Here is a 16,868-nt window from a genome sequence, read left to right on the forward strand (position 1 = left end):
AATGCTGTTCCCTCTCTTCCCCCTTGCCTCTACCAGTGGCGTTGTGGAAACCAAATTAACCATGGCTGAACATGGCACTGCAAATGGATGACTTTGTATTGAAGACTTTTGGCTTAATGATGCCTGCTTTCAGCAAAATGCTAATATCAGCTGGCATTTTGGATGTTGACAAGAGGATATTCTGCAGGTAAAAAGGTCTCAGATCCACCTGTGATTTGTTCATTGATATAGCGGTGGCCAAATGTTTTGACAGAAATCATATTCTTCATGAACTGAACAACTTTGATCATGGTCATTTTCAATGCGTTCAGTAGGCTATGAAAGGCATGCATTTAATTGCTAACAACAAATGAACCGCTAATGTCATTTCAATGAGTCTATTGTTGGCGCAGGACAAATTATTAATCAGAAAAAAAGGCAAATACTATCACGCTTTCATTGTTTTAGTGAACTTTGAACTATATTTGATGATGTTCATTAATCAATCAGTTTAATAACTTGTCAAAATCTGTCTAAAGACGGATTTATTTATTTATTCCAGTGAGCTCCGTGTATTAAACTCAAAGAAAGAACCAGAAGATTTGTAAACCTTCTTCTGGTTTCAGAATATAAAATCAGCCTGAAATTTGACTCCTCCAATTATATGCTAAAAAGAAACAAGAGCTGATAATAAAAAAAATACCATCAACAAATGTATTGTTAGCCAAGTATTTGGCCACTACTGATCTAAAACAAAGTATATCAAAGTAACACTAATTCTAACCGACATACTACAGAGGACAGAAATATTAATAACCAGGAAACAATGAAAATAACTAATTTCAAATTCAAAGTAATTCAAATTGAATAAAAACCTTAGAAGTGCCAGGAGCTTTCTGGCCGTTTGGAAAAATGCAATCATACGCAAACCGCACAAGGCGTTCATACAGGATAGATTTTCTTTATTCATTTTGCCTTTATTTTACCAGGTTCAATGATGTAGGACCACTTCTTATTTACAAACAAAAATAAAATGTATGATGTGGAAAAATGTAACAGGGACAACGTTTTCTGACCCGTTTACTGACTCCAGATCAGCGGAAAAGTTCACTTCCAAGGTCGACTGGTGCAGGGGGGAGTTGGTCGATCGCTCAGGTGCAAGCTTAAACAGGACCAAGGACAAATGGAGGTTACACCATCTAAGCATGCTGTAAATGTTTCCTTTGGGCATCAGAGGCACACGTGCTTCAAAAAGGTTTCAAAAATAACAATATATCATATCTGTACAAATTACAGTAGAATGGACTTGGTATCCACATTTAGTCATCACTCTGTAAACTCTAGCGTGCAATCACAATCAGTGAAAACTTTATTTATAAAGCACTTTAACATACCACCAGGCAGCCAATGGCCACCCACTGAATCAACTCAATAAAAACTAAAGATGAACAAAAGGCGAAACAAACTTCAAAGACTGGCGTACTGATCATGCTCGCTGGAGCTAAAAGCCAGTGTATAAAGATGAGATTTTAAAAGAGACTTATTTCAATAAGGGTTCTGGCAGAACTCACAGAAAGAGGGCGAGCGTTGCTGAGTTTAGGAGCTGCAGCTCGGCCTCCCGCGGTCTCAAGTCGAGACTCTAAGAAGCACCAAGGGCATTTGATCTTCAGATGTCGGAGCTCCACAAGGACAACGGCCATGTAGGGAGCTCAGGAAGATGAGCCGCCAGACCATGTGAACATTTAACAGCCAAGAGGGAAATTTTAAGGCCTAAAAGTAACAGGCAGCCAATACTGGGGCGGTGTGCTCTCACCGCCTTTACTCTGTTAAAAGACGGGCAGCAGGAATTTGGATCAAATTTCCCGTACAAAACGCTGCACTCACATTAAATGTTGGACACACTCAAAAGTTAATTAAATTTTTTCATATATATTTTTTATTTACTGTTAACCGTTGATTATTTTAAAACTTACTTGATTTCTAAATGATAGTAAACAGGGGTTATTGACCTCGAGCCTTTTCTCTCAGTAGACTTTGACATGTGCTGTCAGGCATTCGGATAGAGATGATAGACATGATGTCCTCGTCGTGTGTTGAGATACTGAGCAACCACTGGCAAGGACAGATTCAAACGTATGCTCCTACAAGGCCAGTCAAACAGGCCGGCTAAGAGAGGGTAAGTTCTAGAGAGAGAGCGAGAGAGAGAGACTTTAAAAGGGAGAGGTGCTTGAAATTACTCTTCTTTTATGTATTATGGTTGCCTTCAAGTAACCTGCTAACTAAGTATGATCTTATCATTTCTGTACTGGTTTACTGGTTTGTATGACACAGTACCAATGAAGAAGCCCTCAGTTTCAAGAAGGTTGGTGACCCCTGATCTAGACTGCTGTCAGGCAGGTGGGAGTGTTTCTGCGTGCACAGGGAGACTCAGATGCCGGCTGGATGTCAAGAAGAAGGGCAGAAAATGGACATTAGCTGTGCTTACAGGCCAAAAATCCTTGATCGGATTAAAATGTGTTCGGATTGAAGCAGAAAAATATAATCCGAATACGTCGTCTATATGGGCACAAGATCAACTAATCCGATCATGACGTGCGTTTACATGCACCAGCCTTTATTCAGAATAGAGGCACTCTGATATGCATAGTTGTCAAATGTCCTTAAAAAATCAGATAAAGTTGTACTTAGTCTGTGCTGAAAAAAAAAAAAAAAAAACAGAAATGTGTTCGCTCTGTGTCTTCTAAGCGCCCAGAATGGACCTGAGCCTGGTTCTGAGAATGGAGAATGGTCCTCCCTAATAAAGCTACCACCCGTCTCATTTGGACTACGGTTTTATTCTGTTGAGCTCAATCCGATCAAAATTTTCCAACTGGCATATTTACTTAATTTGTTTTTATTCTGACCAGAATATGTCCGATTACTTTGATTTACTTGTGTCCGTGTAAACATAGCTGCTACTATTCTACAGGAAGTAGCAGGGAGTAGCAGGATGGGATCATGATGCTGCCACCTCCTTTGGTGCTGCGTTGTACTCGGCTCCTTTCAGATCAGCCGTTCTCAAGCCTACCAGCCTGCGACCCCCGAAATAACAGTGCCAGAGATGGCGACCCACTTTTGGCGGGTGGGATTTCTTTTTCTACTTTTGGAAATTATGAGAATAAAGAACTCTTCCAAAAAAATAAAAAATAAGTCCTGCCTGGGTTAAAATGAGGAATGCCGATCATCTTGTAAAGTTATACTTTGGTATCGGTTTCACAACGAAGGAAATACTAAATCTTTTTTAGCATCAAATCATCTCTCGACATCTCGTGACCCCCTGGAGGGGTTGGGTGGGGCCCCGACCCCCATATTGGGTAGCCCTGCTTTAGATCATAACGGATGTTTTCTTCGGATGCTTTCTTCGGGGGGAAAAATGGCTTCTTCTTGATAACCCTGAGCCAAGACGTACAGAGAATACAGAGAATAATCACGTGCCGAACTCAGAAAACGCAGCTCCTTCCGTTTTGGTGTCAGGCTTTTGACGTCCTCTCAGCCCAGCTTCTATCTTGTCCTTTCAATGGCCAATTTTTTGTAACGTCGCTGTCCCTGTTTCCTCCAATTACCGGTGACTATCTTTGTTGTCCCATCGCGTATAAATAACGCTGCGGAACGTTTGGTCCCCTGCTCCTGACTGATAGCTTTTGTACAAACACGTCCCTCTGATCGTTTGTAACCCCAAAGGGAACAAATGGGGACGAGTCAGGAAGATCCTACTGAGACAGCTGTGGATGACTTCATGAATTCATGAAAGAGAATGAATTATTTATCTGTGTGGTATTAAATGTGGGGAAAGTGTTGCAATAATTTATCACGCTCTCATTATGTTTACGCCACGGCGAGCTGGACTTTTAAGAGAGGTGTATAGACTCTTCATACTCATTACACACAGAGCGATGCGTCTCGAGGGTTTATTTCTGTTAGTTTTCATGGTTGTAGGTTACAGCTTGTAAAAGCCCCAAACTTAGCTTGCAGTGAAATAAACCTCGAATCCATCACCTCTAGTCGTGACTCCTGAAACTGAAGCTGCTGCGAATACCCGCATAACCCACATTTGTTCAGATATCAATCGCCAGCTGCATAATTGGCAAACGTAAGAAAAATAAAAAAGATGAAGTTCTTCGTACCAGGAAGAGCGAGTCGGATCAATAAACAAACTTAGAAGGCAGCGAGTGAGTTTTAAAAACCCGTCTGAGGATGTGTGTGGGTAGCCGATCACTGGGGATCGCGCAGAGATCTTCCTACCGGCGCGTGCCGCGAGGATTTGATGCGAGTCTGCAACCGAAGGGCATGAGTCGGTACAACCTAGAACATCCGCTCCTCTCCGCAGGTGCTGAGCGCCTTTGAGACGGAAAGTAAAATCAACTAAAGCGGCTCTGAACCGCGCTGCTGCGGGACCTCTGGGGTCCGAGCGTAGTCGAGGGTTTAAAGTTTGGTCCGAGCGCCGCGGCCCGATTGTTTAGTCGGGGCCTGCTATGTCACTCCTGGCTGTTTGTAGCTGCGCTGTGAAGCTCTCCTCTGCCTTTTAATGGCTCTTTTTGGCAGTCTTGAGGTTTATGGAGCCCCTGTGTTTCTTCTCTCCTCATTCTTTCTCTCCCACCCCCAACCCTCCTTTCTGCTATAAATGCTGGAGTTTGTGTCTCCGGGGAAATTATACATGTCACTATCTCAGTGACAGCCAGCCCATCTATTGTAAATTATCACGAGTGACGACGACGAGAGGGAGGTTCGCTTCGCCATCTTCACCGTGCACTTCAGTTAACCACGCTGGCTCCCTTGCCGCGGCTGCCTCCTTTCTGATTAGATTGCATCTCATTTGTGTGTTTTTGGAGACGTCTAGATTGCGGTCTGTGTTGATAAAGATGGAGGGCGAACAGGCGGGCATTAGAGGGGGCGGGAATGGACCATCGGCTTGTAGCCGCAGTGGCCTCATGCTGCGTGAGACCAACGGGGACTGCAACATGTTGTTATTGACGCCCCGGCCTGTTTTTATGTTAATCTGCATTATATTTACTCGGAGCCACTTAACCCTGACGCTGGCCCACAGTCAGAAGAAAACAGGCACATGGCTTTTTTTTTTTTTTTTTTCACGTTGGACGTCGCTGAGCAGATCTAAATGCGTCCCGCGCAGCGACCGACACCTTGGCGCATCCATTAATTTCTCTGATCTATGACTCAGACGTATGATTTGCAGTTAATGTTACAAAGCGAGGGCCCAAGGGGCAAATTGCTGCTTGTACGCTGCATTGTCTGCGCCTTCCTGCATCATCACCAGAGTGACTTATTCTCAGCTGGTGAAGCCCACGTCCATGCCTGCTCCAGTTTTTTTAGGTAGACTGAAATAGATATGAACGCATTAATATATTAATGGTTGTTGTTTAGGAGTATATCAGTAAGGATGTGCATTTGAAGGAAAAAAAAGTGAGATGTTGAAATTATTTAGGAGTTGTTTTGATATATAGCGACTATGCTATATAGTAATTACGACATATGCATCAAATCGCTGTTGAACAACACTGTCAAAGCTTTGGTTTGGTGCACTTCTGGTCATGGTAGTTGAATGAGAGAGTATAATAACAGACTTTCATGATAGCTGGGATCCTCTCTACTCTCATGTGGTGATGCTTTTTAAAGTTGTAGAATTAGCATTTCAGTTCTGCAATTTGACATTCTGCTTTTATATATATATATATATATATATATATATATATATATATATATATATATATATATATATATATATATATATATATATATACTTTCCATGAATCGGTGTAAATGACAGGCGTGTTTGCATTCTTTTGTGCTGCTTGTCCTCCAACCACTGTGAACTTGCACGCTGCAGTTTATTTTTAGAGAAATCCACTGATGCATTATTGCTTCTATAAATACCCGCGAGGGCATCTAATGTCTATTAATCTGTCACCAAAAATAGTTCTCGAACACCGCTGTCCGCTGCGTCCTCTTTGTTTTGCTTTGTTGAAAACTATAGTGTCCATCTGAGAGAGGGAGAGAGAGAACGAGCAAATTTTCAGGATGTTTTTTGGAAAGAATCCCTTCCTCTGTGAGGGCTGCCAGGCTTAGGGCTGGCTGTCTCAGATAAAATAAGGACGTTGAAAAGAGAGCAGCCTCATGACTCCTAAGTTTTATTAATTCAGCTTTTAGCCCTTGTGTTTTTGCAGAGACTTGAATCCATTATAAGTGAAGGTCTTCCGCGGGCAGTTATAGCACCGTGTGGACACTGCAGTAATGGTGCATTATTGTATTAGTAGATAACACAAAATAAAAGCAAACATGAATATCTCACAGAGGTGCTTTCAAGCACATTTTAAGTGACCTTTTTATGTCATTTTAACTTTATGCATTTATCTTCATGGTCATTACTGCTGAGAAGAGCTCACTCCCTTTTCTTTTCAAGTCTACATTTTGACAAACATAAATTACATGGTCTTAAACGAGGAATACTGCAAAAAATGAAGACAGATGTCACAAAAGGGCCAAGTGTGCACTGTGATCTAAAGCTTTTAGACCTAATTAAAGTAATGAACTGAGAAAGTATTGCTGAGGTTTGCAGGCGTCTGGTCACTCACAGCTGTTTGGAGGCGCAGTTTGGACCAGAGCTAGGATTGAGCACCTGTAGGACCTTATCAGCTATTCTGTTACAGATTTGGGATCGTGGTTGTAAAAACCCCTTCTGCAGCCAGCCTCAGCTGTCAGATGGCAAAGAGTTGCCTCTAAATACTTTAGTATGGCTACTGGAGTTTGTGGTGAATGCAATGACCGGAAGATGCTTTAGTCCCGTGGCCATGAAGTAAACCTGAACAATCTACAGCCCATGATTTAGCTCGATAGTTTGTCAGGGGTTGTTTGGATTTTCTCAACAGCACTGTTGAGACATCTCCAGTTTGGTCCAGAAGGCTTTTGGTTTGTTCAGAGTACACTTTAAACACGTCACTCATCCTGACCTGGTCCTTTAAGGAAAGGTTTTCTGTTGCCAATGCATCAACTCTAGGTCAGTACCGTTTGGATGCTTCCTGCCTCTGAGGTTTAACTTTTAATATCTGAATCCATATCTGGACAGCCTGGCATGTTGTTCTTTTAGAACATTTCTCAGGGCATTGCAGTCTGACCTTGGCCTAAACGTGATTGGATGTCCACTTCTAGGACCGTCTTCAGTGGTACTTTTTTAGGAAGAAAGTTTCTCTCCGCTGCGCGAAGCTCTCCGAGTGGTTTATAACTCTTCCCAAGTTAATAGGTGCCGTTAATAGGTGGCAACAGCCGCTTCTTTAAGCTTATTTCTGATGTATTTCCCGCTTGGCATTTTGTTAGCGCACATCACGGATCTCTAGACCTGCAAACTTCTAAGACATCTGCTTGCATCGCTGCTGCTGAATGTTCTTATACAAGCAGTCCACGGACTGATTAGATTAATGTAAAATGACAAAATTCAAGCTTTTGCACGTTTACGTTTGTAGTTAACGTCAATGTCTTGACAACTGCAAACCTCTGTTAGTTTATTGGGGTTTCATGTGACAAACCAACAGAAAGGAGAGCATTTTTGCTCTCCTTTCTGGAAGAAAAGTGATGCATGGTTTTCAAACATTTTCAACTCTGACCACTTTCTTTTTTGCTGCTGAAGACTTGACATACTCAGAGTGGCCGAGGGGCTGTACAGGTTCGTAAATATATATTAAAAAAAAAAAACATAAAAAAAAATACAACACACAAATGCCTACAATTAAACAGACAAAATCAAAGGAACTGCTAAAACAGTAAGAAAAAATAAAACACTAATAACTGCACAGCCTGATTTTTTGTGCTCAACTGGAAAGTGTTCTTTAAAAGGGACTTAAAATCATTCAAGGTCGCATCCAGTCCTTCTAGTAGGAGGAAGATTGTTCCAGAGTTTTGGGAGCAACAACATAAAAAAAGCTCCGTCTCCTCGGGTCGGGAGACGAGTCCTGGGTACATCTGCAAGCAGAGGGAGTTTTTTTTTTTTTTTCTCACGTGTCCTGTCTGGCAGTGTAGCATTAAGAATTGTTGTCTTAATGCCAAAGAGAGCCCAACAGATTTTAATTTCACAAGTGGAGTCTTACTGCTTTCGCCATAGTGCTCCGCTTGATTTAAATTTCCAAGCTGTATTAGATTTTATCCTGGGATTATTTCAAGTTCAATGGACACAAAAAAAGAGGAGAAAAAGATGAGACAACATGCTAAAAAGGAGAAAAGGTGAACAAATAGAAGAGGGGAAAAGGAGAGAACAAGATAACATCCTCGGAGTCTGCTTCTACACCTTCAAAGAAAGATATAAAAAGAACGGGTACAAAAAACCAACGCCTCTATACCATCACTGAAGAATACACAGCATTATTTAATATGGGATGTATAAAGTGACAGCTAAAGATAATAATAGAGATTTTCTGTATAGAAGTGAATCTGTAAGCACCTGTAGGTGTTTGCGAGAGAATGCATTTGTGTATGTAAGGATTATCCATAAGAAAAATTCTCAATAGTGGTTGTGAGGAGCCAAAGAACCACCCCCCCCCCAACCCAGAGCACAGAGGCAGACAAAGAGGAAACCAGAACCCCAGTTGCACAAAAGGGTCCGCAGAGCAAATGAGCCCAAGAGGGACTAACGCAGGCATAGCTGCCTCCCCCACTTCAGGGGAGAGGAGATAGGAGCCCCAGGAAAGCCCCAAACAGTCACAGTGCCGAAGCCCCCTGGAGCTGTGGGGATAAGCAAGCTACGCTGGGGCGGATTCAGCCATGGGCCCAGAGACCCGAGGCCCAGGGGCACCCCGCCCACCTGGGGGGCACCAACAGAGCCGTGGGGCTCAGGCCCCACCAAGCAGCCACCAGGGGTGAGCACTGAGCACCCAGCCCCGGAAACCCCGATGACCACCAACGCCCCAGCGGGTCAAGGCACTAACCAACGGAGGAGAGCAGGACGGGGGTAAGGGGCTCCACACTTAGTGGAGACGTGAGATGTCCCAGGTGGGGGAACGTCCAAACCCAACGTTGAAAAAAAGATAAACAGAAAGATATGTTATATAAGGAACTCCAAGACCATTTCAACACTTAAAAAGTCAAAACTGAAATCTTAAAATGAGAACCCTTAGATGTGCCGGCGAACTATTAACGCGATTAAATGTGAAAATGTTTAACAGATATGAATATCTGAAAGGACCCGGTCATTCCAAATATGTCGTGGAACTTTCAAATTTTATAATATCTTTTCAGCATGACTATAATACACCCTCTGGCTTCATTTTGAATCAGTCCACCTCTCCTTAATTAATATGGGCTGCTTATGAAAATGCAGTTCAGGCAATTTGCCCCTGACATTTTATTTAACACCTGCTATTTGGTGTGAGTAATTTCCTATTGGTACATTAGGCATGGATAGAGGTCTTCATTAGCATTGCTCGGAGCAGGCAGGCAGGTGGAGATGTAGCAAAGCCGTCTGATGTCAACATAAACCGACATGACAGCATCTTTTCCACAGCAACTGTCCAATTCCACCTGTACTTATCAAACCGTGGGCTCGCATCCAGTCCGTGAGCGGAAAAAAGGACGGAGAGCTGCTAGCTGGCAGCCGTGCACCGGCACAGCCGCGTCCACGTGGGTCGCCTTCCACCTGCGTGATTCTGAATTATGATTTTGATTTGTCAACATGCTGGATGTGGCTCATGCCACATCCATTGCAAAGCAAGCAGCAACGTTGCTCTGTTTTTGTTTGTGTGTTTGATTTTTTTTTTTATCCATAAAACATATTCTGAGCCAAAATATGCTCAAGAGTCTGGCATTTTCCTCCTATTCACAATCCCTTCCCCGTCGGTCTTTGTCTTTGTCAGGCATCATAAAAGCGCCCAATCCCTGCGTCGTTTTGTTATGTTGTAATCCCGCAGCTGCATTTTAGAGATGATTGTCCCTGCGTGATGAAACGAGCCCTGTCAGGAGCTACACGCGATTACAGGGCTTCAAGCGGTGATCGGTCGTTGTGTACAAACATTTTTTAAGAAGCGCAATCGATGCGGCACAACACGATGATGGATAAACTCCTACAGTGTCCCGGCGATGATGAAAAAGGGTCTCCGTCTACCTTCAGAGGAAATGGGCGGAACAGCTTCACAGGAAGGCGAAGCGCAGCTTGGTTTTGGCAATCTGTCGCCTCCCCTCCGTCTCCTCCGCCTCGCAGATACATTCAGAGCGCATTCATCTCGCTCAGCGTCAGTCTCAATGTCACGGCTCATATTAAATGCTTAATGGCGAATCACTTGCGTAATGAATTCAATCAGACCGGCGACCTCAGAGGCAGCGGGAGACGTTGGGTTTCTCCTGACCTGCACGTGTTTCTCTTTATCAGAACCCCGGATCCTCCTGGCAGAATGAAAGTACGGCTGTGTTTACATTAATGGCCTTTTTAAAGCCCATTTTCTATGACATGCTTCTGAGTGATGGAGGCTGCGTTTTACATTCAAACGCCGCTATCTGAACATGTTGGAATCTCACTGTTTATTTAATGCTTTTATTTTATTATTATTTGTGGACTTTAAATCTGACCAAAGCACAGAGACGTCTAATCATTTACTCAAAAAAAAAATGTTTTCGGTCTCAAAGCACCTTTATCCCTAACTTTAATGCCAGGGGTTTATTTTGGCCCTAAAATACCCTCTGTTTCCCTAAAATACTACAAATCCAACTCTCCACCTTTGCCTAATTTAACATGCACAGATCTGGGGGTATGCAAATGAAAGCAGCGTGCATCTCTGCAGCTCGCCCGGCTGCAGCTGCTCGCCCCTCAACTCTGTTCAAATATTCAGTCACACCATCGTACAGCTAAAAATGTCTTGCTAATGAATATCAAGCTTGTTAACAATCACAAGTTCCCCCCCCCATTGCAACATGACGGCGTGATTTTTAAGGCCGTTACTGGACCTGATAGGTGCTCTGCTGAAGCATTCGCTGCTTATTTCTGGTCTAGCTTACTGAAACAGCTTGTTTACGTAGCTGGGCTTGTAACAGAGTTGGGCCTTTAACTGTGAAATGTGTCCTCATTTGAATGTTGGATAGTTTTTTTTTTTTTTTTTTTACTCTGCGGGCTCCCAAGGCAGAATCTGTTTACCAGTAACATCGTTCAAGGCTTTAATTGGATGGTTTGAAATGTTTTAAAGTAATGTTAAGAGGTTATAAGCTGTCACAACCTGCAGTAGATACCCCTCTTGGCATCTTTATTTAGTATAAATGTAGATTAGTTGGTCCCTGAGGCTGAGGCTAACAGCTGGTCTAAGAGGGAACCAGGACCGAAGTGGACTTGTTTCTTCCTAAAACAGCTCTAATCTGAAACACTTCATAGCGGTTTATGGGCATTTTTCGAGCCTATGTGGGGTGGTCACAGAAGCTGATGATCATTTGTACGGGTAATGAGTGCAGGAGGCGGTGTGCCACCGATGATTCCCTTGTGTGAAACAGGTAGTGAGCGTGATGCCGTGCCGTCTGACATAACGAGGCAATGTAAAAAGCAAAAATTGTTAAAGATAGTGATTAGTGTTTGTCTCATGTCTGATCTCCTTTTAAACGAATTTGTGATTTTTCTTTAGGAAGTATAAGATGATAGGAAAACGGTCCTGACAAAAACAAAACTGTCATTCGTTATTTGTACACTGTATCCGTCAGAGAGCAGTTGCCAGAAGACGGGATTTAACCGCCAGGACAAAATGGGTTGAAAGCTCAAAAAGGATGAAGCAGAGTAACTCTGGTGTAGTCCGTTCAGACTTCCTGTTATCTTCTGAAAGAGTTGATCTCTTGCAGATTGAATGAGCAGCAGAACTGCTTCAACAATAAAAAAAAAATAAGGTTTAGTGTAACTCCAACCCAAAAATAATACTGCCATTTTGAAAGCTGAAAGTTTGATTCCTACGGAGCCCTCTAGGGGACATGGGGAATTTTTTTTTTTTTTTTTGCGTTACCTCGCAAAGGTTTTTGCGTTCCCTCGAGGTACGGCTGATTTATTTGTTGTGGTCTCTTGTCATTAACACACAACAATAAACCGTGAGAGCCGACGTGAGTTTTGAAACTGCAAAGCTTAGTCTTAAGTGGAAGATCAAACGTGCAGCGTCAGAAAGCTATGGTGCATTCAGGAGCATGGGACATTTCAAATTTACAAGGAAAGAGGCATAAAACGGAACAGAACTTAACTCATACAATAATGTGTTTATCCAGAAACAGTGTGGGCTTTCTTACAACACTGAATGCTCTATAATTGCATTTCTGTTAATTTTTGATTATACGCATCTGCTAGCTTTTTATTCTGAAAAATCCTGAATGCATTTGCGAGCGTCAGAAATCTATGGTGGCAGGCATGTACTTTTCGGAAACATGCACTTTACGAGGTAATGCAAAAAAAAAAAAAAAATCCCCATGTCCCCTCGAGGGCTCCGTAGATTCCTGCTTGCTAGGAATCAAACTTACAGCTTTTCTTTTGCAGACACTCTTCCCATTGAGGCCATGTAGCCTCTCCATAGAAACCTGATCATGTCTACTATAAAAAGCTAACTTTGTGTCTTTATAAGGCACTAATAACATCTCATGACCTGCTTACCCATCGAGCATTCAATGACTGATCGGATGTTTCAGTTTTCGATTGGCTGATCACCGTTCGTGGCCAATCTAGCTGAAAACCGTCTGGTTCTGGTCAGCCCTCAGTACTTTGCTTCACACGGGGAGATCCCTGTTGGTGCGCTCCCTCCGACCTCCAAGTCCCATATAAATATCCATTGGGTTCTGTGTAAATTACCCCCCAATGGAGAAGCAGCAAAAGGTTTCTCATTAAAACCGCTTTAGCCTTTTTTGAGGCCGAAGTTGTTTTAAGATGGTAGAAGTCTTCTTTGGTGTTGGCCACTCTTTGAATAGATTTAAGCTTCAGCCTTTGGGACCGACTAATCTGGATTTATACAAAACGAAGACACCAAGAGGGGTTTTCTACTGCCCATAAGATATTAACTGCTTAAAGCTTTATAGCACCACCTCACCTTCAGAAACTCTGAACTACCCCATTAAGGGGTGTGGAATTGAATCGTTTTTCTCCTCCTGTCCTATCTCGTCGCGTCTGCTTGTTTGCAGCGGTCCTGTTGGACTCTTGTCTGTCCTGTAATCAGAATCACTCAGCGGCGTCTGACCCTTGCATTTACAAAGCTCGCCCGACGTTAGTCTGAGGGGTAATTACATCTGCTGGAGACTGAGACATGTGTTTGTTACTCTGTCTCGGCAGAGCTCAGTTTCTCAATCTGATACTGGCTTGTTTGTGTGTGTGTGTGTGTGTGTGTTCGTGTTTAAACAGTGCTAATTGGTACTTCAGTGTGTTTTGAGTCCACCTCTCCCGGAGTGGCTTCTGTGTCACCACCTTCTCCGTCTGACAGTCGATTTAAGCCCATCCTCTCTGCAGCAGCTGCCAACGACATTATCAGAACCCCAAGGAGAATATTCCCAAAGGGGTAATTCGTCCATCTCCTTTTGCACTTTATCTAAAAGCCTTCTTTCTAGTAAGAAGGGAGGTGGGGTAGGGGTGGGGGGGATCAGGTAGTGCTCCCTGGTGTCATTTAAATTCAGCCTGACTTGAAATGCCACGGGGGCTGTAGCAATAAATACTGTTACATGAGCACATAAAAGAATAATAAAAGACACCTGTGGCCTAATGAAGGTTGTTGATCCCGGTGGAAAAATCCGATTAAAAAATGCTTTTAGGAGAGAGTCAGCTTTTTTTCTCCCCCCCAAGCATCCCTGAAGTGTTTTTAAGTGTGAGTTTGGGTGGGCGCGGGATACTGGAAGGGGATTTTCAGACTCTTTTTAATTTGATTACATTTCCCCCCCCCCCCCCCCTACTCGACAACAAAGACACATCCTTGATTAGGAAGGTTTGCTTTAGCCCGAAACGGATGCGTGTTTTAATCACAGGTCCTGGATCTGTTTGCGCCTCCTTAATAAGGCGCGCTCCAGCTGGAGAGATGTCGGCGCGGCCGCTTTGATCAGCGGCCCGTGAACGCGGGGATGTGCCGCAAATCGTGGAACCTCGAGACAAACGCCGCCCGTGTCAAAACGCTAACCCGTGTAGCTGGCGCTCACTAAACACAAGTACAAGTGTAAGAAATATCAGATGAAATAAAAGCCCCCCCCCCCAATGGGAAAAGGGCAGAATCCAGTGGGATTGGAGGGCTGTGCTTCCTGCTGACTGGTGGGTGTAAGTCCCTCTTTATCCTACAGTATCTGTTCATCCCTACTTTGGTCAGCTGAAGTCTCTGCCGGAGAGAGGGCTCAGTGGGAGAAGAAAAAAAATAAAAAAGTCCAAAACTAAGCGCTGACACTCAGCCCAACTCTAGAGACTAATGGCTGGTAGTTTCCAACATATGTTGTTTTGCGTAATTGCTTTAATTGCTGTCATTGTATGTAATGGTCGGGCTTTTTCATCTTCCCTGGCGGTGCAGCCGTCCTGCTAATTATATCTGTCAGCTCTGCAGCCAAAAACGAGCGTTGCACAGCGATTCGGAGCAGTGGGAACTTTAAAATCAGAGGCTTTCTATAAACTGTCTTTGCTTTCTCATCATGCGCCTTTGTCTGACGCGGGTAAACGTTCAGGCGTACTAAGTTGTCCCTCTCCTTGCAGGTACGATACAATCACCAACACATGGGAGACTGTTTCTCCTCTTCCTAAGCCAGTCCATTCAGCGGCTGCCACTGTGTGCGGAGGAAAGATCTACGTTTTCGGGGGCGTGAATGAGGCTGGGCGCTCGGCAGGCGTTCTCCAGTCCTACATACCCCAGACCAATGCTTGGAGCTTCATTGAATCCCCCATGATTGGTAAGACAAGTGAATATACTGTGAGAAATCGTTCCAGTGTGTTTTGGGTTTTGCTAGAATTGACTTTCTCCCAATTTAAAAGTAGTCTGTTAAGCTAATTTTTTTCAAGGAATCATTGAAATACATCGACATTACAGCTGTGTTTACAATGATCCCTCAAGCTACAAAGGCTAGATATGCATGTAGATATTGGCCAGAATAAGAATTTTTTTTTTACCCAATCTGACCAGACCAGTCAGCATCTTGCTGGAAATGGTCCAATCCAAACCTTTCTTTTAAGCACTAATGAATAAAAACTCAAAATTAGCAATTTTCACTATCGGTGAGGTTTTAGTCACGTGGTATGACTTTATGAATTTCTAGGCCAGTAGCTCACTCTGGTCGCATACAAAGGTTTTCCGATTAAATTATCATGCCCTGGTGACTTTTTATATATTATTGCTATGTTGTACGTTGTTTTTGTTTTGTTTGTTAGTACACAAAGTGTTTTTGTGCATTTTTACCACAAGAAAATGACATACCTGGAAGTACGATATTGCGCATGCACACACTAGGTACGTTTACATGGACAAAGGTAATCGTAATAAAGGGCAGATTAGAATAAAAAGGCGTCATGTAAACAAGCCAATCGGAATATGATGATCGGATTAAGCTCAATGGGAATGAAATTGTAATCCGAATGAGAGGGGTGGTTTGTGCCGATTGATAATCCGATGCAGGTAGACGCTCAAGTGGTTATATTCTGAATAAAACCAGATGCATATACACACACATTATGATCGGATTAATTGATTGTGTGCCCTAATAAATGGTATAATCCGATCATTTAATCTGAATACATGTCAATCTGATTATGAGATTTTGTGCACATAAGCATAGCTACTGAGTAAACAAAGAGAAGCAATGGAGCCCACAGACATACAATCTTATAATGACATTATAACCAATAAATACAATCATAAGTATATGTTCTTACCTGTGAAAGGTAATGCCAGTAGATCGTGTTTGTACTGTGAATCGGTTGGTACAAATCCACATAGCACGTGAATAAGCGATTAGTGGTATATGCCACTTCCAATATGGTAACATCAACGTGTAAGTATGGCTCAATGAGGCATCTACATAAGTAAGTCTGTGATGGAGCCGAGAAAGTCAGCAAGTCCAGCGGCAGTGTGAAAAGAAAGAGGTTAAGTAAGCCTAACCCTGTAGATCAGGTTGGTCTTTGACCAATCTGAGCTGTCACTTTACTGCTGGGCACTGCAGGACCGTCTAATGCTTCTTATAGTCACTGTGTAAATTGTGGCCATCTTGGGATAGATCCGTGGTACCACCAGCAGCGGATTGCACAACAATGTTTATGTATAGTGCTCGTGCACTGTGCACAGTTCTTTTCAGGCTCAAAATCCAGCAAATCAGAGAACCCGAAATTCGAGCCAGGTAGGGTGTTGCGCTTAAAAGGTTTATTAATAAATAAACTAAAACACACACTGGATGCTGGACAAACAAAAGTCTAGAAAGGAGCAGACTGCTCACAGCAGGAGACGCCAGGCAGATAAGGCCGGAGGCAGAGAGCGGGTCTGTGAGGTGGGCTGGGGTGCATGGGTTGGCAGGCAGGTGAAGGCAGTCAGGAACAAAGGGCTAGGCTGGAATCGTGCTGGAGAAAACAGTCCAAGGTCGTGTCCAAAAGTCAGAGGGCCCATGAAGTGTCCAGTGAGGGCAAGGCAAACAGGGAATCCCAAAAAATCCAGAGAACTGATCAGAACAGGCGCGATACACACACAAAACGCTGGAAAACTACTCACTCGAGGCTCAAAGACAATCTGGCAGAGAATGGCTGTGGAAGGCAGAAATTTAAAGGTGTGCAAAGAGGTGGAACTAGTGGAGTTAATTATGATAACAGAGGGTGTATCTATTCACTCTAATTAATGCCATGGAGCAGAACAGAATGTGGAAAAACAGCCAGCCAGCCCTAAAAATAACTTTTTTTAAATTCTATTCAA

At 43.2% G+C, this 16,868-nt stretch overlaps 1 protein-coding gene across 1 annotated transcript in view; it reads left to right on the plus strand.

Moving 5' to 3' along the window:
• The window catches only part of LOC105929095 (kelch-like protein 29), a 202,255-nt gene extending 187,289 nt beyond the window's left edge, over positions 1–14,966 (plus strand). Inside the window, exon 11 of the mRNA XM_036147621.1 lies at positions 14,675–14,966. Within this exon, the coding sequence (XP_036003514.1) occupies positions 14,675–14,966 (292 nt within the window). The remainder of the gene's footprint in view (positions 1–14,674) is intronic.
• The last annotated feature ends 1,902 nt before the right edge of the window (positions 14,967–16,868 follow it).

This window comes from Fundulus heteroclitus, chromosome 15 (assembly GCF_011125445.2).
Source record: "Fundulus heteroclitus isolate FHET01 chromosome 15, MU-UCD_Fhet_4.1, whole genome shotgun sequence".
NCBI lineage: Eukaryota > Metazoa > Chordata > Actinopteri > Cyprinodontiformes > Fundulidae > Fundulus > Fundulus heteroclitus.